General features: G+C 42.2%; 1 protein-coding gene and 1 pseudogene across 1 annotated transcript in view; one reads left to right on the top strand and one right to left on the bottom strand.

Annotated features, from left to right (window-relative positions):
• Window positions 1-24,238, bottom strand: part of ZNF711 (zinc finger protein 711) — a 114,777-nt gene that overhangs the window by 65,061 nt on the left and 25,478 nt on the right. The window contains exons 6-7 of the mRNA XM_043973859.1: window positions 8,639-8,721; window positions 7,267-7,372 (exon numbers count right to left, since the gene is read on the bottom strand). Coding sequence (XP_043829794.1) covers window positions 7,267-7,372; window positions 8,639-8,721 — 189 coding nt within the window. The remainder of the gene's footprint in view (window positions 1-7,266; window positions 7,373-8,638; window positions 8,722-24,238) is intronic.
• On the top strand, window positions 16,335-16,470 carry LOC122734250 (annotated as a pseudogene).

Genomic DNA, 24,238 nt, shown 5'->3' with positions numbered 1-24,238 from the left:
TCCTGGTGGGTTGCTCTGCCTCAAGGCTCTCCTGACTCCAATGCATCCTCTATGTGGCCAAAAAGGGATTTTCCTAAATGGCTGATCTGACCATGTCACTCCCCTAAGTCAATAAACTCCAGTGGTTCCATCAGCTCCAGGATCCAATACCAAAACCCTCTTTCATTCAAAGCCCTTCATGACTTAGACACCACCTACTTTTCCAGTCCTCTTACACCATCCTGGCTGCTCCCACCCATTGATCTGATGACACTGATGACCTTGCTCTTCCTGGAAGAAGACACTCATCTCTCAGCTGGGAGCATTCCCTTTGACTATCCTCCATGGCTGCAATCCTCTCTCTTCTCTATCTCCTGGTTTCCTTCAAGTCCCAACTGAAATCCCACCGGCTTCAGGAAGCCTTTTCCCAACTCAGAGGCCTCCCCCTTTAATCATATCTTATTTAATCTACCTAGAGCTTATTTATATTTATCCCTTTCCTTGTCATCCCCATTGCCCACTTCCACACCCACTAGGAGCTCTCTTTTTGTACTAACCGAAGCCCAATGCCTAGCATATTATAGGTAAACAATCCATGTAATCTTCCAGTGGCTTCTTTCCTCCAGTCTCTGATAAAGAGGTAGCCCTTGTCCTTGTCAAGGCCTTGTTGTTATATGTGTATATACATACACACATATATTATGTCTATACAGATGTGTGTGTGTGTGTATATATATATATATATACATATATATACATGAATAATCAATCCCATTCCCTTCTGCCTATTCCAACATTTTTCACCCTCAATCATCCTCCCCACCTTCTCTCAAAATTTTAATCTCTCCCTTTTAACTGGTTCCTTCCTTCCTTTTTAAAAAAAGTTATGGACATTTTTGTTTGTGGTTTTAGGCTCCGATTTTTATCCCTCCTTTGCTCCCCCCTCCCTGGGTAGTTGGATGTGGGTTGTACATGTGCAATTAGGTAGAACATTATCATATTGGTCATTTTGTGTAGAACTTAAGTTAAAAAAAGGGAAAGAAAAATATTTATAGCAGCACTTTTTGTGGTGGCTAAGAATTGGAAATCAAAGGAATGCCCATCAATTGGAGAACGGCTAAACAAACTATGGTATATGATGGTGATAGAATAACATTGCGCTATAAGAAACGACAAGCAGGATGATTTCAGAAAGGCCTGGAAAGATTTGTATGAACTGATGTTTAGTGAAGTGAACAGAACCAAGAGAACACTGTGCACAGTACCAGCAATACTGTTTAATGAAAAATTGTGAATGACAACTATTCTCAGTATACAATGATCCAAGACAATCCCAAAGGACTACTGATGAAACATACTATCCTCCTGAAAGAACTGATATTGATTAAACACAGATTGAAGCATGCTATTTTTCACTTTCTTTCATTTTTTTCTTTTATTCAAGTTTTCTTGTAAAAATGACTAATATGGTAATGTTTGACATAGTTGCATTTGTATAACCCAATCTGATTGCTTGCCACCTCAGGGAGGGAAGAGGGTAGAGAGAGGAGAGAGAAAATTTGCAACTCAAAACTATAAATAAGGGGCAGCTAGGTGACGCAGTGGATAGAGCACCAGCACTGGAATCAGGAGTACCCGAGTTCAAATCTGGCCTCAGACACTTAACACTTACTAGCTGTGTGACCCTGGGCAAGTCACTTAACCCCAATTGCCTCACTAAAAAAAAAACACACAAAAGACTATAAATAAAATGTTTATTTTGTTTTCTTTTCTTTTTCTTTTATTTTATCATAGAAGCGTGTTATTATTTTTTGTTACATGCAGAGATAGTTCTCAACGTTTGTTTCTATAAGATTTCTACTTCCAAATTTTTCTCCCTCTTCACTCTCTCCCCCCTCCCCAAGACAGTAATCAGATGTAGGTTACATATGTACAATCACATTAAACATATTTCTGCATTAGTCATGCTGTGAAAGCAGAATCAGAACAAGAGAGAAAAACCTTAAAAAGGAAAAAAAAAGTAGAAACAGTATGGTTCAATCTGCATCCAGTTTCCACAGTTCCTTTTTCTGGATGTGGAGAGCATTTTCCATCACGAATGAGTCTTTTGGAATTATCTTGGATCACTGTACTGCTGAGAAGAATTAACTCTATTGCAGTTGATCACCACACAATGGTGCTAATACTGTGTACAATGTTCTCCTGGTTCTGCTCAAAAATGTTTATTATTGGGGAAGCTAGATGGCGCAATGGATAGAGCACCGGCCCTGGAGTCAGGAGTGCCTGGGTTCAAATTCGGCCTCAGATACTTAACACTTGCTGGCTGTGTGACCCTGGGCAAGTCACTTAGCCCCAATTGCCTCACTTAAAAAAAAATGTTTATTATTAACAATTTTTTAAAAAGCAGAATTGGCCACACAGAAAAGGAAGTACAAAAGTTCACTGAAGAAAATAATTCCTTAAAAAGTACAATTGGGCAACTAGAAACTAATGACTTAATGAGATATCAAGAATGACTAAAACAAAATAAAAAGAATTAAAAAATAGAAGAAAATGTGAAGTAGCTCACTGGAAAAACAATTGACCCAGAAAATAGATACAGGAGAGATACCTTAAGAATTATTGTACTACCTAAAAGCCATGATAAAAAAAGAGTTTAGACATCATATTTCAAGAAATAATCAAAGAAAACTGCCCTGATATTCTAGAACCAGAAGGTAAAGGAGAAAATGAAAGATTCCACCAATCATTTCCTGAAAGAGATCCCAAAAGAGAGACAGTCCCCTGTGGAAATTTATTTTGATTTGGGGACCCTACCTTTAGGCTGAGATTAGAAAGCCTTAGGCTCTCAGGGTCTGTCCCCCTCTTCCTCAGCTTCAGCTGAGGAGAAAAAGCCCCGTGGGCTATACAAGACGCCAGGTCAGACAGCTGGGGGGAAAAAAAAGCCCCCAGCTCCCTCCGACCTGAGGGGAGCTATCTGAAGGATAGCCTGTGCTGAGGCATGAGGCTCGAGAGCACACCCCCCACCACCACCAGCTGCAGCTCTGGCTGGCGGATTAGCTTGGTCTGTGGGGGCGAAGGAAGCCTCGAGATTTGAGTGGAGAAAAGAAAAGGTATATATAGACCAGGAGGACAGACTAGGAGGGGCTGACTAGATAGAAAAAGAGGGGAGACGGACTAGATAGAAAAGGAGCAAGGACGGACTAGAAAGAAGGGGGGCTGACTAGAAGAGGACGGACTAGGAGAGAGGCTGACTAGAGGGCTGCCTGGACAAGGACGGAGGAGAGTTCAGAAAAGGAGAGACGGGGCTGACAAGGTTACAGGCCTTAATACAAACCAGGGAAAGTGAGGCCAGAGGCGGCTAAGGCCCTTATTGTATTCAAGAAGTTCGAAGCAGGTGGGAAAGAGAGCAGTGGAAAAAGACCGCAGGAAAGCAGTCAGGTTGTACATTTTATTTCCCTGTATTCCTAATTTGAAATAGTATCTCATAAATAAACTCTGCTTTGATTATTTGGTTAAGAGGCTTCTTAATCTTTAGTTTATCAGTTTGGGAGCAGTGTGGTGGAACTTTATCAATGGCCCACATTAAATTAATGAAGTCAGATAGCCAAATAGTCAAAAGTCCCCAGTTTAGTCATCCATAGCATCAGTCTCCCCAAATTAGGCTAGTCAATTCAAAAATATCTAACACCCCAAAGAGAGAGTCACGGAGGCACACAGAGTCATAGAGGGATTGAGAGAGAGGGAGACACAGAGAGAGACAGAGATAGACAGACAAGGAGACATTCAGAGACACAATGAGACAGACATTCAGGGAAACAGAGGCAGATAGTCACAGAGGGATTGAGAGAGAGGGAGACACAGAGAGAGACAAAGATTGTCTAAACAGACAAGGAGACATTCAGAGACACAAAGAGAATATTATAGGCAAATTCCAGAGCTCCCAAATATTGAAGGAAAAACTGAAATTTATGGCAAGCAGCCTGAAAGAAAAAATTCAAATATCATGGTTGCCACAGCCAAGATCACACAAAAATTAGCAGCTTCTACATTAAAGAATGGGAAGTCTTGGAATATGATATTCCTGAGGGCAAAGTAGTTAGGATTAAAACCAAGAATCACCTAACCAGCAAAACTGACTATTCCTTCAAGGGACAAAATGGATAAAAGAAAGCACTTTAAGCATTTCTCAGGGAAAGACCAGAGCTGAATAGAAAATTTGACTTTCAAATACAAGACTCACAGAGGCAGAGAGAGTCACAGAGGGATTGAGAGAGAGGGAGACACAGAGAGAGACAAAGAGATAGACAAACAGACAAAGAGACATTCAGGGAAACAGAGGCAGAGAGAGTCACAGAGACAGAGTCACAGGGGCAGAGGGAGACAGACAGAAAGAGATAGAGAAACAGAGACAGAGTTAGAAACACTGAGAGAGACAAAGAAACAATGAGGGAGACAAACACAGAGACACACAGAGAAAGAGACATAGAGAGACAGCCAGAGAGACAGAGATATTCAGAGACACAGATATTCAGAGAGAGACACAAAGGCAGAGAGACAGACGCAGAGAGACATTCATAGACCCAGAGGCAGAGAGAGAGACAGAAGCAGAGAGAGACAGGCAAATGGAGACACAGAGACACTGAAAGAGACAGACAGACTCAGAGACAGAGAAACAGAAACACAGTGACGCTGAGAGAGACACACAGAGCTAGTGAGAGAAGCACATAGAGAGATATAAAGAGGCAGAGGCACAGAGAAAGAAAGAGACAGATCAAGTGACAGAGAGAGACTATGAGACAGACGCATTCAGAGACACAGAGAGACAGAAACATTCAGTGACACAGAGGCATAGAGTGTCCTATTGGCCTGAAATAATTTCAAGGTTTTTTGGACAAGATCAAAATAAGAAAGCCCTAAGCCCAAAGTTCTCTCTGCTGAAAGCTTTAACTTGAGTATCAGAAGAGAAAAAGAAAAGCCAAAGCAGTAGATAGACACCGAGCCGTGCATTCAGATTCGCTGTGACAATAATAAAGGAACGAGGTATGTCATTTTCTTGGTCCCAGTGTTCTTTCTATGCATGCCATCTTTGAAGAGTTAGCACAGAACCACTGAGATTACTGTTGAGAGAGAGTTTACACCAATTGATGTGGCCTATGCTGTCATTTAGCTGAAGCAATTCCAAGACCAAGACTGGGAATTCTGGAGCCCCGTATGTTAATAAAATCAATACTCAATAGTTAAAAATCTCAGTTAAAAGAAATTCATCAATGATGCCACTGTCATCTGTAATCTAATCTAAATGTTGGAACATTTTTCATAGTCAAATGCCCTGCAGTTGCATTCCATTGACCACATGGAAGACCTGAGAAATATTTTAGGACGTTCCCTCTACACTGCTGAAAAGAAAACAACTCCACAGTTCAGGTATTATTGGTGCTAAGTCAGTGACATCACATTTGCACCTTAAGATATTAGAGAAGGATAGAAAAAAAAAGTCCCAGATGCAAAAACAGAACCTTTCTCATGTAGTAGAAAAACCATTGAATTTGAATTCAACAGACCTGGGTTCATCCTGGCTCTGGTACTAGATGACCTTGGAAAAGTCATGTAACTTTTCTGGGCTTCAGTGTGCTCCTCTCTAAATTGAGGGTATTGGATTAGATTATTATAATCTGACATACTATGGTACACCTAAGTTTTTCATTTGTTTTGGCAAACTCAGTAATTATGTAGGAGGCTTGGTCATTAAAAGTACAAACTTGCAGGAACTTAATTATGTGCAGTCATCATTGGCTAAGCTGGTAAATGTTCAAGGAATAAACTAATAACCAGAATAAAGCTGTCTAAGAAAAAAAGTGGTCTGTGAAATGATTGAGAAAATACAGTTGGAGAGACAACTTACTGAGCTCATCCATCAGTATATGTATCTTGGCCAGACACAGAGTTAGGCCCAGAGAGGAATAGGAGGAAGAGTGGGCTCTTTTGTCTTTGCAAATGAAGCAAATGTCCTTCTTTTCATGACCAGATAGTCTTCCTGTGACATTTTATGACTAAGTCATGGAATAGCATAGTCTTCCTGGAGATAAAGTTGGAGGTCATCCAGCAGGCAAGATGAACAGTAGGTGTGAGCAGGCTCTATGACATTCTAAACAAGGAATTCTGAAGAAGTCAGGTGGAAGATATAATCAAAGAAACGCACAAATGGAAAAGAAGGTAGGAGGATCACTTGGCCAGGGCGAGGGATACTGATGTGACCTAACCTCTCGGGGTTCACAGGTGCCTCCTTTATAAAATGAGAGTGTTGGACTACATGGTCTCTAAGTTCCCTTTCAACTTCAGAGCCAGGATCTTATGATGGAGTCTAGAGGCTCTAGAGCATGGTATGGGGTCTAGATGCAGCCTGAATGATTACCCACCATATACTGAAACATATACATACATACTAAGGTTTCATTTCCTTCAAAGACATAAGCAATGGACAAGGTGAACATATGGAGCCTCTTCATATGCTATTTGATATTCCCCCCCCCAGGGCGATGAGGGTTAAGTGACTTGCCCAAGGTCACACAGCTGGTAAGTGTCTGAGGCCAGATTTGAACTCAGGTCCTCCTGAATGCAGGGCCAGTGCCTTATTCACTGTGCCACCTAACTGCCCCCATTTGATCTTTTTTTATTCAACAAATAAATCAAATACTCAATGATGTACATTTGTTCACAAATTAATATCGATTTGGTGGAATTAAAGTTAAATACACGGAGAACTCATTATGATCCTACTCTCAGAATCAGCATAAATAGAATTCAGTACGAATCTGGTTTATCTTAGGTGGCATTCAAATAAATGAAGCTACTATGATAGCCAAATAACTTTGTTCTAAGATCATTGGACCTAGAAAGTGGTCTCATGGCATAAATTCTTGAGGACAGCATTACCAAAAGCTCTGATGTAGTACTTCCAGTGATGCCAAATCTATTTTGTAAGGGTTACAAACTGCGGTCATAGAATGGTACCTGCAATCACATTATTGACCACATTTGGGAGAAAGAGGGAGTGAACTTCCATAATGAACCAAACACACATGTACACATACAGAGGCAGAATTGGTCTGGTCAAAAGATTTAGTGGGTTTCCCTTCCCACCGCAATTTTACCATAGCTACTTAAATAAGATACCAAAGTCAGACCCACAGTGCCTTTTGTCCATACCCACTTACCCTGTATGCAGGGTGTAAATGATACCCAAACCATGATAATCATAATAATACTGAGAAGAATAATACATACCAGTGGAAGATCCACGTTCAGATCTGTCAAAGGGATATTATCCATTGTCCCCATTTCAGGAAATACAAAATTCTCTGAATATGGATGCATATGATGATTGTCTTCTCTAAAAATCACAAAAGAAATGAAGGGAAAACAGTGAACAATTTCCAAGTGCTTTAAGAAAAGAAAATAATCACATCACCCCATAGATGAGGATCAATTAGATTATTATAATCATATTCTTTAGGTACAGTTGACTAGTAGCAGTAATTAAGTAACAACCCCTTCAGAGAAATGAAAGATTCAACCATTATTTTTTCATGTTCCACAGCATGAAAACGAGGGCTCCTGCTTGGAGATCTCTCTTACTTATGCTCAGAATGGCAGTGGGGGAGAGGCCTGGGAGAAAGAAAGGCAAAGAAAAGGCGACTAGAATATTGGTATGGTATGACAATTTTGGTCACTGATGGTCCTTTAGGAAATGTGGGAAACAATATCTACATTCCACAATGTACCAATATGCCACTTTCATCATAAAGGAAAAAAATTTAAGTCTAAAACACGTGAGCAGTTAGGTGGTTCAGTAGATAGAGCACTGGGCTGAGAGCCAGGAAAAATCATTTTCTTGAGTTCAGATCTGGTTTCAGACACTGCCTAGATGTGTGACCCTGGCTCCTAAAATACAGTGCGCCAAGAACTGGATACAATATTATGAATTTTCTTTGATCTGGGCAGAGTGCAATGGGATTATCACCTTCCTCAACATCCCTCTTTTTGCACACTGGGCCTCTTAATACAGTTTAAAATCACATTACTTTTATTGGCTGCCATGTCAAACTCACATTAAACTTGGGTTTAACCCAATTTTTCCCCAAGAATTTTTGTTTTCTCTCTTTTGTTTTTCCCCCATGTCGTATTTGTGAAATTGATTTTTTCGTACCTGTTAGATGATATCTATATAAAGCCCTTTGCAAAACTTATAACAATAGGTAAATGCCAGGTACAATTATAATTGTCATTATTAACACCTATGGGAAGACTTCACATTTATCTCCATACAATTTCATCTTGTTAGGTTCATAGCATAGCATGTCATCTATGCCTTCATCCAAATCTCTAATACAAACATTAAGCAACCCAGGGCCAAGCACAGATTCTTTGGGCACTACTCTGAAGGCCTCCCTCCAGATTGACAGTAAGCCACTGCACTTTGAGTCTGGTCATTTAAACAGTCCCAGATCCACCTAACTCTACTACAATCATTTAGCCCACATAGCTCCATCCTGTCCATGGCGATACAGAACGTGAAATTTTGCCAAAGCTTTGTTGCCAACATATCCGTCCTCCTTAGAGCTTACAATTTTTAATCGTCCATTAGGAGATGGCTTACCGAAGGTCTCTCGGAGAAAACTGCATTTGTGGTGAAGTGGAACTTCTTGGCATGGCATTACGAGTTGGTGAATTCCAGTTATCCTGTACATAGTTAAATGTTAACAAAAAAGAGCTGAATTACCAAATACATACGGAAGATTTTGATGCTAGAAGTGGCACAACTGTTAGGGAATTAAGGGATCTGTTCTTGAGATATGTGCCAGATGAGAGGATACCAAACACTTGGGAAAAATCCCAACTGTTTTTACTACCCAATAGCACCAATAACTACACATCTTTCTATTCTAACTGCTTACCTTTCCACCCCCAAAATATGTTTATTTTCCTACCTGAATAGATAGATCAAGTGTGTCCTCAAATGAGGAGTCAATAAATTAGTCCATAAGCATTGACTGTGCACCTACTATATGCCAGGCCCCATGCTATAAGTGCTGGAAAAGCAGTCAAGCATTCATTCTATTCATTCTATAGCAGCTCACATATTTAGTCACACAACTGATTGAAAGGCATAGCAAATAAAAGATCCTACTGTGTTTCTTGTAGATTGACTGTGATAAAACATTTGATTGGGTAGAGCAAAACAGCACCCTAATTAAAGACTTCTCAGACAAAATGTCTGCCACACTTGGGTTCAAATCATATATCGTCCTAGAAAGAAATTATAAAAATCCCTTTGTTCAATGGCCCTTTGATTATCAGTATCAAGTGAGGCAAAAACCGGGGAGGAAGGTAACCAAAGGTGTTCCCCCCTGTCACGCCATCTAAATGGCCCAAGGATTCCTCATGGAGGCACATGGGAGCCAGCAGATATGAAGACAATCCAGAAGCCATTCGAGTAGCTTCACACAGGAAGAACTGAGATGAAGAAGAATACCAAGTGGACAGACTATAGTATGCAGCTGGCTGGACAGCTAATAAAGCAGGTATATCAAGAAACATATTTTGGACAGACTCTGAAGATGGACAAGAAGAAAGCACGCTGTGGAGCATTTAAGAAGTTGTGCCAGTATAACAGGATTAATGCAGAAATAGGATTAATGTTATTATGTGTGTAGATATATGTGTGTATAGATATATATGTATATGTATATAGATATATAGATATAACCTATATCAGATTACCTGCTGTCTAGGGGAGGGGGGAGGGAGGGGAGGGAGGCAGAAAAATCTGAAATTGTAAAGCTTGTATAAACAAAAGTTGAGAACTATCTTTACATGTAACAGAAAAAATAAAATACCTTATATGTAAAAAAAAGAAGTTGTGCCAGTAATTTTAGTGACTTGAATCTCCCCAAAATGGGGACCCATCTTTTAATACCCATATTCTTTTTTTTTAATGAGATATTTTATTTTTTCCATTACATGTAAAGATAGTTCTCAACTTTTGTTTATACATGCTTTACAATTTCAGATTTTTCTCCCTCCCTCCCCCCTCCCCTAGACAGCCGGTAATCTGGTATAGGTTATATCTATATATCTCTATACATATACATATAGATATATATATATATACACATACATACATATATATATATATACACATAATAACATTAATCCTATTTCTGCATTAATCCTGTTACAAGAGAAAGAATCAGAGCAGTGATGCAAAACCTCAAAATAGAAAGAAAAAAAAAAAACCAACAGCACCCAAAACAAAAGAAATAGTATGGTTCAATCAGCATCTATACTCCACAGTTCTTTCTTTCTTTTTTTTTTCCTTGGATTTGGAGATCCTCTTCTATCATGAGTTCCCTGGAACTCTTCTGTACCATTGCATTGGTGAGAAGAATATAGTCCATCACAGTAGGTCAACACTCAATGTTGATGATACTGTGTACAATGTTCTTCTGGTTCTGCTCATCTCACTCATCATCAGCTCACGTAAGACCCTCCAGGTTTCTCTGAACTCTTCCTGCTCATCATTTCTTACAGCACAATAGTATTCCATTGTATTCATATACCACAACTTGTCCAGCCATTCCCCAATTGATGGGCACCCCCTCAACTTCCAATTCCTTGCTACCACGTAAAGAGCAGCTATAAATATTTTTGTACATGTGGGTCCCTTTCCCCCTTCCATGATTTCTTTGGGCAAAAGACCTAAAAGTGGGATTGCTGGGTCAAAGGGTATGCACAGCTTTATCGCCCTTTGGGCATAATTCCAAATTGCTCTCCAGAATGGTTGGATCAGCTCACAGCTCCACCAACAATGTATTAGTGTTCCAATTTTCCCACAGCCTCTCCAACATTTATTATCTTCCTTTTTTGTCATTTTAGCCAATCTGATAGGTGTCAGGTGGTACCTCAGAGTTGTTTTAATTTGCATCTCTCTAATCATTAGAGATTTAGAGCATTTTTTCATATGGGAATAGATAGCTTTGGTTTCTTCATCAGAAAACTGCCTGTTCATATCCTTTGACCATTTCTCAATTGGGGAATGACTTGGATTCTTATAAATTTGATTTAATTCCCTATATATTTTAGAGATGAGGCCTTTATCAGAAGCACTGGCCTCAAAAATTGTTTCCCAGCTTTCTGCCTCCCTTCCAATTTTGGATGCATTGCTTCTGTTTGTACAAAAATTTTTTAATTTAATGTAATCAAAATCATCCACTTTGCATTTTATAATATACTCTATCTCATGTTTGGTCAAAAACTGTTCTCCTTTCCAAAGATCTGATAGGTACACTATTCCTTTCTCTCCTAATTTACCTATGGTATCACCTCTTATGTCTAAATCATGTATCCATTTTGACCTTATTTTAGTATAAGGTGTAAGATGTTGGTCTAAGCCTAATTTCTGCCATACTATCTTCCAGTTTTCCCAGCAGTTTTTGTCAAATACTGAGTTCCTATCCCAGAAGCTGGAGTCTTTGGGTTTATCAAACACTACATTACTAGTGTCATTTACTACTGCATTTCCTGAGCCTAGCCCATTCCATTGATCTACCACTCTATTTTTTAGCCAGTACCAGATAGTTTTGATGGCTGCCGCTTTATAGTAAAGCTCCAGGTTTGGTACCGCCAACCCACCTTCCTGTGAATTTTTTTTCATTATTTCCCTGGATATTCTTGATTTTTTGTTTTTCCAGATGAATTTTGTTATTATTTTTTCTAGCTGTATAAAATAATTTTTAGGTAGCCTGATTGTAATACCCATATTCTTATAGGATTATAGATTTAGATATAGAAGAGAACTTAGGGGTCATTAAACAAACCTACTCAATTTATAGATAAGGAAACTGAGGCTGATAGAAAGTAAGTGACTTGTTCAAATTCACTCAGCTAATAAGATACTAATGCAGAATCTGAGCTCATGTCTTTCTATCATCAGGCCTAGTGCTGTACTATCTAGCAGCTTAATAATGCTATAGGACTACAAATTATGGAATACCACCCTTTCTAAAGAATTGTCTGTGGTATTCCCAAAGGGCAACAGAGAGCCAAGAGTGTGTGATTTCCCACAGAGAATTTCACATCGGTGCAGGAAATATCATAAAAAAGAAGTATGACCAGAAAATGTAGGCCAGGCTCCAAGCCAGAGCAAGAGGGTTACCAGTGGATTGCCTTTATGCTCCATTGCTTCCCTTGTAATGTCAGGAGATCTAGGGGAAGGCCCCACATGTCTGGTGGCCCCAGGGATGTACTGCTAAATATTTCAAAGCTAACTGTCCAGAAAAAAAATGTACTCGGGACATACATTTAAGTTTAATCTGCATTATCAATATTTTCATCATCATTTTTAAGTCTACAAAATCAACCAAAAATAAATTAAGCCCTGATTTGGAGGATTTCCCAATTGCTAAGGCATAAATGCTCATGCTGAAATTTTTTTTTTTTTAGTGAGGCAATTGGGGATAAGTGACTTGCCCAGGGTCACACAGGTAGTAAGTGTTAAGGTCTGAGGCCTGATTTGAACTCAGGTACTCCTGACTCCAGGGCCAGTGCTCTATCCACTGCACCACCTAGCTGCCCCTCACGCTGAAAATTTAACCATCAGCTCAATGAGCTCTGGGTCAGTAGAGATGGCTCCGGCACAGCCCAGGCTAGATCCCGCTCTGTAGAAGACATGCTCCCATGGACAAAGAGCCTCCATGGCTGGGCTGAGACCTAGACCTTTAGAGGGGCTGTCTACACTGAGGAGAGGCAGCTCTGATGTCATCTGCTACATCAAGTCATTCCTCCCAGCTGCTGGTTCCCCACTCCTTCCATCCCAAACAATTACCTCGTATTTCCTTTGAGCATCCTTATATGAGAACATGCTATTGCCCTAGAAAGAATATAAACTTCCTTGAGAGCAAAGGCCATTTCGTTTTTGTATGCCTGGCACATAGTAGGCACTTAAATACTTAGTTTGTGATCAGTTAATCCGGTGAGGTAACTGAGTTGGTTGTACATGGTATAGTCACTCTCCACCACCCCCTACCCCCAACCACCACAGCACCTGTGCTAAGCACTTCCCAAGCATCATCTCGTTTGATCCTCAGCACAATCCTGGGAGTAGGTGTTATTGTTATCCCCATTTTACAGTTAAGGTAACAAAAGCAAACAGAAATTGAGTGACTTGTCCAAGGTCGCACGGCTAGTAAGTAACTGAGGCAAGATTTGAACTCGGGTCCTCCTGACACCTGGCCCAACACTCTATGATACCACCTACCTGCCCCAATAGCTTTTTCAATATGGTTACTACTGGGTTCCCATCCAGAGATGAAGTGGGATAAAAGTCAGTGGTGGTAAATTTGGAATTCTCTGCCCTACAGCTCTTGTGCCAATCACAAAAAGACGTTTTCCATCCAAGCTGATGGTGCTCAACACAAATCTGACTTTAGCTGTCTGAGCCGGTTTACACTGACCGATGTCCCTGACTTGAATTCTGTGGCTGAATCTGGCAATAAAATCCCTCCTCTCCCCCTTCTATACTGTTTTTGAATACTCCTTGCACTGGTCAGGGAGACTTCTGGGCAAGTGTGGTATCCACATTGGGAAAATATACCCATAAATCTACGGTAAGACCATGTAAGAAACTTGAAACCACCCATTGTGGGTATAACTGAAAACACACCAGGGCAGTATCACATACAATAAAACCTTAAAATGGGCAGTTAAAACCAATAAAATGGAGCTAAAATTCCCTTACTAAATCCATGTTTATTAGCATTCTGCCTGAAAGCTATGTTTTTAAATTCTCTCTAGCTACTAAGCAGAGGCATAATGACATTAAGCATTTTAAAACACAGTCTGCAACATTTCATACTCCCATCTAAACTAAGTGAACGAGAAAATGAATGAATGAGCAAATGAATGAGTGAATGAATGAATGAGTGAATGAGTGAGTGCATAAAGCTTCATTAAAACACTCTTGGGTACTATTTAGTATCCTGAAACAGTACCCCGAGGCACTGGGCTATCTGAGAGGCCAGATAGAAGGAATACAGCTGCCAAAGGTGTCTACTTTACAATCCGGGAGTAATTTAAGCTGTGAGGGAATCTGACTCCTGTTTCCCACAGTTTTTCAGTTGGCAATTCTCCCGTTAGTTCACGCATCATTTCTGCCAATAAGAGATTCCATGGTAGGCGAGAAGCGTTCCTCTATAGGAACGGGCTTCCGATTGGAAGTCAGGAGGCCAACAGCATAGCCCTTGCTCTGGAAACTGACTAGCTGTGACTTGGGACAAAGCATGGTGTGTCTCTCACCATCACTTTATAGGATTGCTATAAAGATAAAATGAAATAATGTATAAGAAAATGTTTGGGTAAATTTTAAATGCTAAGTAAATGACAGTATTATCCTTCTCTATAGGTCTGAGCCTTTCTGGTTGAAATCTATTTTTTTTGGCTCAAGAAGTTTAAAAGGAAGCAGTAGAGTGGAAAGAACACAGCATATAGAGCCAGAAGGAACTGGCTTTCGATCCCTGCTTTGCTACTGACTGCATATGGTGACCTTGGGTAAGTCACTACCTCTCAGGACCTCATTTATAAAAATAAAGGGGTTGGATTAGTTGATCTCTAAAGGTATCATTCAGCTCAAAATCTGTGATCTTTTCTGGTGGAAAGGAGGTCTGGAATACTGACTTGCAGAAGAATCAAAGCCCTTAACTCTTTCTCTCTGGGGGAATGCACAAGCTTACAAGCTAAGTCTCTTACCTCAATGCTCATCCCCAAAGTACAAGTAAACTCCGGATTCTAGACTACTGGTCTTCCCAAGCATTCAATTTTCTTGCTGAAGGCACGAACACAGCAAGCAACTGTGAATCTCTTTAGCAAGGCTTATATGTCAATGGAAGTCAGAAAACTCAGCTTGAAACTACTGCCCCTCTCCTTTCTGGAGAGTGTATTTATTGCATGGTTTTACTCCATGTCTAACGAGGAAAAAATGTATCCATTGACTGCAAGATATCAGGAAGGAGAATGGCATCCTTGGCCTATTTAGGAAAAAGGAGAGAAGATACCAGAAAAAACCCTGAGTCTAAACTGTTCCTCTTAAATTTTGTCCCCAAATTTGAGTGGGCCCCAGGAGGTTGGCCTTTCAAGTCCTGGCCTTGGCACTACAAAGTTTTCCAAAACAATGGGGATAAGGTCCAGCTGCGTCTCTGAGGCCTCACACCAGCCTGAGAACAGCACAGGAATATCCGGAAGACGGCTACAACTCTCAGCTGCTGCCAAGGCTCAATTACCCAGTGACTGGACCGGATTGTGCCGAGATCATACGCTTGGTTTCTGGAGGTCAGCACACCACTGTGCTGTGGATTTTTTTTTAATTTGAGAAGAAACACATGGCCACAGCTGAGACTGAGAAAGTGCGTATCCTTGCCAAAGGGATTGTGATAACAGCCTTGGCTATGCCTATAATAGCAGCCCTGAGTAACGTTTGGAATAATAGCACTCGACCAGATGTTAACACATGTCACACAGTTTGCACTGGGTTCCAATTTCTTTGGGATAATAGATTCCTTATATCTGATGACCCATAATTCTCTCTCCACCCATAGATTTCCCTCCCAAAGACGATAGGGGCACAGTACTTAAGAAAACTAAGGCACATCCCAGAGTTTTCAAATCTTTGAGTTGGCCAGGCCTTTAGCAGCCATCTAGACGAACCCAGAACCCAGACCTAACAAGAATCCCCCACTTGGGGGGCAGTTACATGGTACAGTAGATAAAGCACCAGCCCTGGATTCAAGAGGACCTGAGTTCAAATTCAGCCTCAGACACTTAAGACTCACTAGCTGTGTGACCCTAGGAAAGTCACTTAACCCTCATTGCCGGGCAAAACAAAACAAAAAAAACCCACATTTGAATTGCCCAATGAGTCATCCTTCAGTCTTTGCTGGAAGGCCAATTCCAGGGAAGCTACTCTCTCCAAAGATGTCCAGTGCACTTTTGGAGAGCTCGAACCATTAGGACACTCTTCCCATGGTCCAGCCTAAATCTGTCTTTGTTACTTCCACCAAGCTCTGCCTTCCAAGGTTAAACTGGACAAGGCTAATCCCTCTTCAAAGCCTTGGCTAGAACTCCTCAAACTCCCCCTACAGCTTCTCTTCTCCAGGTTAATCAGCCCCAGTTCTTTCACTCAGTCCTCATAGAACATGATCTTCCTTTTCCTTGTTGCCTTTCCCTGTGTACCCCCCAGCTTATCAACCTCCCCCAAATGGGATACCCAGAAACGAACATGAGGGTCTAGAAGTGAGCTGACCATGTTGTATGAAAGGAGAGAAGGTTAGCACTCCCCTTGATAAGGATGGAAGAGGTCCTAGTGGCCTTTATAACACATAGATGGTTAAGGGACTGCCACCTACTCTGTGGCAAGAAGTGAGCTGACCAGGCCAGTATGTTGGGACTCTCACTTTCTTCACACTTAGTACAGCTCACAATCCATCACATTAGCTATTTTGGCTTCTGTATCACATTTTTAACTTCTCTCAAACTTGCAACCCATTCAACCCCCTAGATCTTTTCCAGATGAATTACTGTTTAGCTAAGCCTCTCCCAGGGCAGCTAGGCGGTGCTGCAGTGGATAGAGCAGCAGGTCTGGAGTCAGAAAGAATCCTCTTCATGAATTCAAATCTGACCTCGACACTTCCTAGCTGTGTGACCCTGGGCAAGTCACTTGACTCTCTTGGCCTCAGTTCCTCATCCTGAAAAATGAGCTGGGGAAGAAAATGGCAAACCACTCCCGTATTTTGCCAAGAAAATTCCAAATGTGGTCAACTTGAGCTGGATGTGACAAACACCCCAACAAGAAAGTCTCTTCTGTCTCTTACTCGCAATGATGATTTTTTTTTTGAACTTCATTTTCCCCCTATTGAACTGGGTTCCTTCCTAGCCATTCTACCATTATTCCCTGACAAGATCCTTAGAGATCCTGGCTGCCCTCTACTGTATTGGCTAGCCCTGCCATTGCAAGGAGCGCCCACACACACTACATTTGCTTCAGCTCCTCGGCCAGACTTCTGGGTTTAGAAAGTGTAATGAGCTTAGTTTGTTGGATTTGGGGCTTCCTTGCTTTATAATCCCAATGTATACTTGTTTTTCTTTTCTCCATAGGTTCTAGTGATTGCCCTACTGAGTGAGAAAGCTAACTCACTGAGGTCCAGCACTATCATAATTTTATGAAATAATAGCGTCCAGTCAGCTAACTAGAATTTGCTCACTTGGCTACATCTCTAGTTGTCTATCATGGAGTGGCTACTTAATAAAATGTGTCCAAATTCACATCAAGTAAACATTATATAGATTTAAGACATTTATTAACTTATTTTCAAAGGCTCAAGTGAACTAGTGAATCCTCCTAGCAACACTACCCTGCCCGTGAGTCTAATACTTGATGGTGTCGGGCTGCCAGCTGGATGAATTCCCATGAAAAACAGGCCTCGTGCCCTGATCCCACTGGGTTGAATGCCAACCTCTATGGATCATCCAGCTGCAGATAATCATGTGTCAACTGTATTCTGGTTATGATGTTCATCATTATTTTTTTGTGCTTAAGAAAACTCGATTTGACCGATTTGCAGAAGAAAAATAAAGGCTGGGGCTGGTGATGACCTGTTTTTAACTAAAGAAGGGAAGATATGGGATAGGTAGAGGATTACCTATGGTCAATATTATGATACTTCAATGGATCTTTGATCTCATCAATGGGTATATGCCCTCCAGTGATGTATCTGTGTACAAGAAGCATCTAAAATTCCTATTTCTCAATTTAAGACTAGGTGAGTGGGGAAAGGAAATGCGACTGCATTAACAGAGGGGCAGAGGTCGAGGTCGATTTCTGTTTGCATCTCGCTTTCCAAACATGGAATATTCAGGTTGCCATTAAGCACTCTGACCACACTGTAAGGTCAAGAGCCCTCTGTCTCCAATGGTACAATATCTATATTAGAGGGAGACAACCTAGTTGGGCTATTTCATAACCCTGGGTGAGGAGTGTCTACCTGGGCTTAATTTCTGAGTGCCCTTGTATATAGCCTGAGGGGTGATCTGCTTGTTAACACTAAGATCCCAAAAGCTTTTATGGGGTGGGCTGTGGGTAGGGTGTGCTAAAGTGGCCCTGCTGACTCAGTTTCCCTTTTGTGGTACAAATATATATATGATGAAAGTCTAGACTTGACTTGTTCAGAGAACATGTAGAATTTGGCCCAAGTCAAGGCTAGAATAGGATGGTCACACTGTGGTACAGCGATAGCTATCCCGTCTTGCTGCCTCAATGGGCTGGAACTGCATATATAAAGGAAAACAGTGGGAAATCTCTGGGAGGACAGAGGCAGTGTTCTCCACATACAGAGCTTTGAAAGAACCCAGCACGGAACAGTCTAGCTCTAGTTTATCTTAATGGGTGATGTAGATTCCAGCAGGAGTGAGCAGATGTTAATTCCATATGACTCAAGAAATGTAGGATCACAATTGTCCTGGCCAAGGAACTTGGGCTGAGAAAAGAAGGAAGGCAATGGAGATGTGACGTTTTTTAATCCTTGGGCTTCCAGGGCCACCGTCATCTCCTCTCTTCTACATCATCTCCTAATTACCAAAGGCCTACTCTGACCACAATGCTGTCCTAGGCACAGTGAGGATTTACAAAAGGGAAATGCTTCCCTCCACCCTGTATTTAAGGGCTGGGCCCTCCAGGAAGAGGAAAAACAAATATTTTTTCCAAAGATCTTTGCAAGGTACCCCACTTTTACATGTGCATGCAACTCCTAGAAACAGCTCTGTAGAAAACAAATTTATTGCCACAGTTAATTCCCGTTACCCTTTTGGTTGAGATGCCCCTCTCTTGCAATCTCCACTATTTTTACCCCTGGCAATAAACCATTTACACACCACCTCCCATTTTCCAACCCCACCTCTGGGCAATTTATACTCATATACTCTTGTTTCAAAAAAAAAAAAAAAACAAACGCTGATGGCTGAAAATACAGTAGTTACATTTTCTGTGGAAGGCATGAAAAATAGGCTACTATACTCCTCCAAGATTAAAACATATTTTTGGCACTTACATGTGTATGTTATGCCCAAATGCTTTCCGGTGCACTACATTTTACAAGCAAGAAATGTACCAACTTATTTCCAAAGAGACAGTAAATGGCAAAACATGCTAAAAATCTAACAAGGAACTTTGCTGCCTCCCAGTACTTTTTAGGTGAGCAAGCTCGACCCTCTTTAAATTCTGGGCTCTTATATTTCCTTTTTTCCAGTTTGAGACTTGGAGTCTGGCAGTTTTCAGAAGAATCCTGAGGTTTCCAAAGTTTGAAATAGCAGTTTGATTTATTTGAGGGTGGGAACCACATTTTGAATCAGTCTTCAATTCTCATGGATCTCAACCAAATGGCTGAAGAATATGCATGTATGCACATGGTCCAGATCATGATGCATACCTTGGATACACATCACAGGCTGTCGAGTTGGTACATCGGGACATATATCTTGGCCACTTGCAGCAGATGGACAATGCTATGGGCCCAAAACGGAGGAGAAAGAGGAGGGGCTGGATTCTCCTTGGGAAATCATGTAGAATTTTCCGTGATCCCAAGCTGCTGCAAGAATCCATTTGCTTAACCTCCCCACCCACCCACCCACCCAATTTTCCTGACGATGTTGTATGGCCATAACTCATGGAACACTGTGATCTCGGACAACCCAAAGGGTAATGGGGGGAAAAAAAAACGTATGTTGGCTCTAACTAAACTACATCCTATTAGCAAAGATGACTTGTGCTCACAGAATGACCTAAAGGATATAATCAAGGACACATATAGGCAGAAAAAGGGGTGAGGGTAGAATAACAGCCGAAAGCTCTGGAATGGCATGCATGAAATTGAAAAATAACTAGGAGAAGGCTTTCAGCACATTGTGTAGCTTCTCTATAGGGGATTTGGGGAAGGAAATGCTCAAGAATCAAAGGCTGGATGCAAGTGTATGGGATAAAAGCTGCATGGCTTAAGAGAGTACTCCCCTTGATGAGACACAGATGCAAAGAAATAGCAGAAGCTAAGATTCAATTCCCCAATTGTTTTTAGCATCCACCACTATTTAACAATTTTCTTGCCTTACCTCCATGTCTCGCACTGGCCACCCGATGCCTGGAATTGACTCTCTCCTCACCTCTGCCTCCTTCCTTGTAGGCTCAGCTCAGAAGCCATGTCCGGTGAGCTGCCTTCCTGATCCCGCCCCTCCCTGCTTAATGTTCCCTCCTCCTCCTCCTCCTCCTCCTCCTCCTCCTCCAATTATCATGTATATATGCATATATTTAGCTATTGAATCTGTGTGGGTGCTGTATCCCTCCCTCAGAATGAATGTAAGCATCTAGAGGGCATGCTGCTTTCTAGACTATGCCTCACTATGGGTGTTTGTGGTATACAAAGACCAACTTCTGGTCCCCCCACTCTTCACGCGGTTCCTCAGGGAGCTAGTTTGCCGTGCTCGGCTTTCCGAGCCCTGGGCAGTTTCTGGTCCCTCCAGCCGGCCCACGCCCCATCACAAACAATTCCTGGAGGCTGGTGAAACACCGCCCTCCCTTCACAGGTCCTCAAGGAAAGGGCCCACAGTACTAGGAAGTGATTTTGCCCATGGTCACAGAGAAGACTAGAACTCCTTACTTTTAACTGCAGGCTCCTCATCCTCTGCCTCCGAAAACACAGGAGAGAATTTCGAGGGTTGGTTTTCCAGAGATCTGGCCTTTGCTTTTAGAGCTGAGGAGGAGAGGCTGAGCCATGCCAGGTGTGGAGAAAACACCACCCCTCCCCACTGAAGGATGCTGGTCCTTCTTTATACTGCACGTACTTGGCAGAAGCTGGGGCGGCAGGTGCATCTCGTGCTCAAGAGAGGGCACACATATTATTTAAGGTATTCTAGGTGCCCATTCTCAAGGCGCAACACGAAGCACCTGGCCTCAGGAGAATCGACCCTTGGATCTAAGGATGGCCAAGCCTCCTGGGCTACTCTGAAATTCACACTATTATTGCCTGCTGTCTCGCAGGCCTGCGCAGGCCACACCAGCCTGGCTACAGGGCACAAGAAGAGAAGCCACATTTTCCCGGACGTTTACTTGAGTGAATGCTGCCCTCCAGAAGGCACAGGACCATATGATGTTTTCCACTCTCCATGCCCTTTCCCTTCTCCCTTCCAAGTCGGCTATTTCGCCAAATGACCGATTTCACTCTTGCCCAGCCTTGATCTCTCCACTACATATTGTATTTAATGTCTCCTGGAGCAAAGAAGGATTGTTGCAATTCACTGTAAGCTTTTTGGAGAAAGTCTACTACTACTGGGTTTCTCAGTGTTATGAAGAAATGTCCCCAGACCTAGAAGGGAAACGCTTAAATGCCTGAGGTGAGCTAGATAGCTATAAGGGATGCAATTTGGGATTGGGAAAATTGGGTCATCGGATCAGAAGCCAAGAAGCCCTTGCTTCAATGCTAATTAGCAGTCTGGTTTTGCACCCGCTAGACGCCTGCCCCAGCCCCTTCCCACCCCACCTTCTTAATTAGAAGGACAGCAAATTTACAAGAAACTACAGAGTTTGTGCAGGGCTGATACTGCCTGTGAACAAAGTCTGTTACTCTGTGCAAGATTACACAGACCATGAAGGGGACAGAGAGACAGAAAAGGGTAGGGTTCAGACACCTGGATTCAAGGGCTACCTTGGCCATATGACAGCTGTGTAAACCTGGCAATTACACACACAGGGTCAGTCTTCATTTTAGGAAAGGGAGAAAGCCCACAACAACTAGATTGGCAGAAGCCTTTTCAGATTATTCAGAAAGGGATCCAATTCACATTGTTAAGGAAAATGGAAATGAGAGGCAGCTGGGCAGAATGGATTGAGGACTAGCCTTAGAACCAGGTTCAAATCCTACCTCAACACATACTGGCTCTCTGGACAAGGCACTTAACCTCTCTATGATCCCAGACCAGATTCTACGGTACAGCTTACAAATCTGCATTGGTGCAAAGAGTTGCCATCCCAGGGAATTCTTCCCAACATGGATAACAATCATGTTCCCCTCCACACCAAAACAAAGGAAGTACAGAAACCATGGGTGGCCCATTAAATCCTCACCAACCACTCTGCAACACTGCTAGATATGGAAAAATGAGTCTTTGAAAATGTTACTTCTCTGTGTGATCCTTCCCCCCTTTCTGATAGTTCCTTCCCTTCCTCCTTTGCAGACCTCCCCATTCCTCCAACCCCTGAAAATGCAGGTGCTCCCCAAGGTCTTGTCCTTAGCACTCTTTTCACTACATTCTCCCTCTAAGGACTCGCATTGCTTGTGATAGCTTCATTTATCATCTGTCTATGGGTAACCCCCCAAATCTATACCTCTAGCTCAACCACTAGTCCAACATCTCTTTAGTCATATTACCCATCCTGGGGAAGAGCCTTCCATTTTCCCCTCATTCACTAAACCAAATAGATACCCCAGCAGGCTTCCCTGTCTTCATAATCTGGCAGTAGCCTGCTGCTAGCCAGATTGAATCTTCAGCTACTCCCTGACTCCTAGTCCTGCCAAATGAGACCATTCAACATGGTGTGGAAGAGTCTGGGACCAGGTCTTGAAACTTACTGGTTGTGTGTTTATGGCCACTACATTTGACTTCACAGAAGTGCAGTTTTCTCATCCATAAAGTGGGGTGTGTCATAGCTGTCCTCCCACCTTCCAGCCAAGGTGGTTGCAGGGGAAGTATTTTGCAGACCTTGAAACACCAGAGCAATGGGAGCTGTTTCCTCATCCTTCAAGGAGTGCACCCTTATTCAACTACCTCTCAAACCCTTTTCTCCTCTCCCACCAATCGCCACTTAGTGAAATCCTACTCAGCTGAGCTCAAATGCTCCCTCTTCCACCCCCTCCCCTGATTTGTCTTGTAGCACATAGTAGTGTCATGGGGTGCAGAGCACCCCAGAAGTTCTCTGGGGCACATCAAGGAACCTTCTCCTGGAGAAACTAAACCAGAGGACAGATAACACCTAGAGAGATAAGCTGAACCAAGACTGAGCTAGCTTGGGATTCCTACCCTTCATTCTGGTCTCCCTTACCCTGGGGAGATAAATTTGGGTGTGGCTGCGGCCTTTGTGTCCTGAAGAGGGATCCGTAGCCACCCCTGACCCAATTCCTCTAGTCACTACCAGTGGGGGATGGTCCTCCCTCACTAAAGGAACTTTTCACAGGCAGATGGTCCACCCCCATCAATCCTCTATAAAAGTACCTTCCAGTCTCCTGTTGGAGGAGATTTGGTACCTCTGAGCCATGTGCTTTGTGCCTGTCTCCCCATGAGAAGTCTAAGGATTTCTGTCATGGTTTCCCTTCCCCCCACCCTTCCCTTCCCTTGGCCCTAAATAAACTACTGCCTTATTCTAACTACTTTTGTGTGCAAGAGGGCTAATTCTTTAAAGAGGAATTCCTAAGAACCCCATCCCCTAACCCACCCCGTACCCCATTTTCCCCATTACATTAGTAACACCCCAGCTACTACCTGACTATAAGCTTCCTGAGGAACAGATCTTCCTGGTTTTGTTTTTTGTGTGTCTTTGGATCCCTATGACTTAGGCATCTCACAACGACCCTGTGAGGTGGGTATAACACATTACCAGGTTTCCTACTTGGTAGCTACTCAATAAATGCTTGTCGTATTAAATTTGTATCCCTATCTTGTCCCCTTCTACTGTCAGTCAATTGATCAGCAGGCATTTATGAAGTGCTTAGTGTGTAAGCACTGTGCTATGGCCTAAGGACACACAAAAAAGCAGTCCCTACCCTCAAAGAGCTTACATTCTAATCTTGGAGTCAATATACAATACATGTAAAGCTCTTTGACAGCAGAAAGATTCTTCTGCAAGGTTCTATACTGAAAGCTGTAAAAACCACATGACCAGGGGCCTGGGAAGACAGTCTTGTCATGGACAGGGAACTGGTTTAGAGATAGAAATGAGATAAACAGGCCCCTCTCTGAAAGAAGAAATATGAAATGGGGAATCCATTGGGGTGAGGTTCCAGGGCCAGTCTAATCGAATATGTTTTCCACAATGATCAGTTGTGAGTACACCACAACTGGGAAAATCTTCACTGACCTTCGTCACAAGACAGAGCCCTGACTCTGCTACCCT

Source organism: Dromiciops gliroides, chromosome X (assembly GCF_019393635.1).
Source record: "Dromiciops gliroides isolate mDroGli1 chromosome X, mDroGli1.pri, whole genome shotgun sequence".
Lineage (NCBI taxonomy): Eukaryota > Metazoa > Chordata > Mammalia > Microbiotheria > Microbiotheriidae > Dromiciops > Dromiciops gliroides.
The sequence above is the reverse complement of the archived record's forward strand: the minus strand, read 5'-3'. Positions and strand labels throughout refer to the sequence as shown.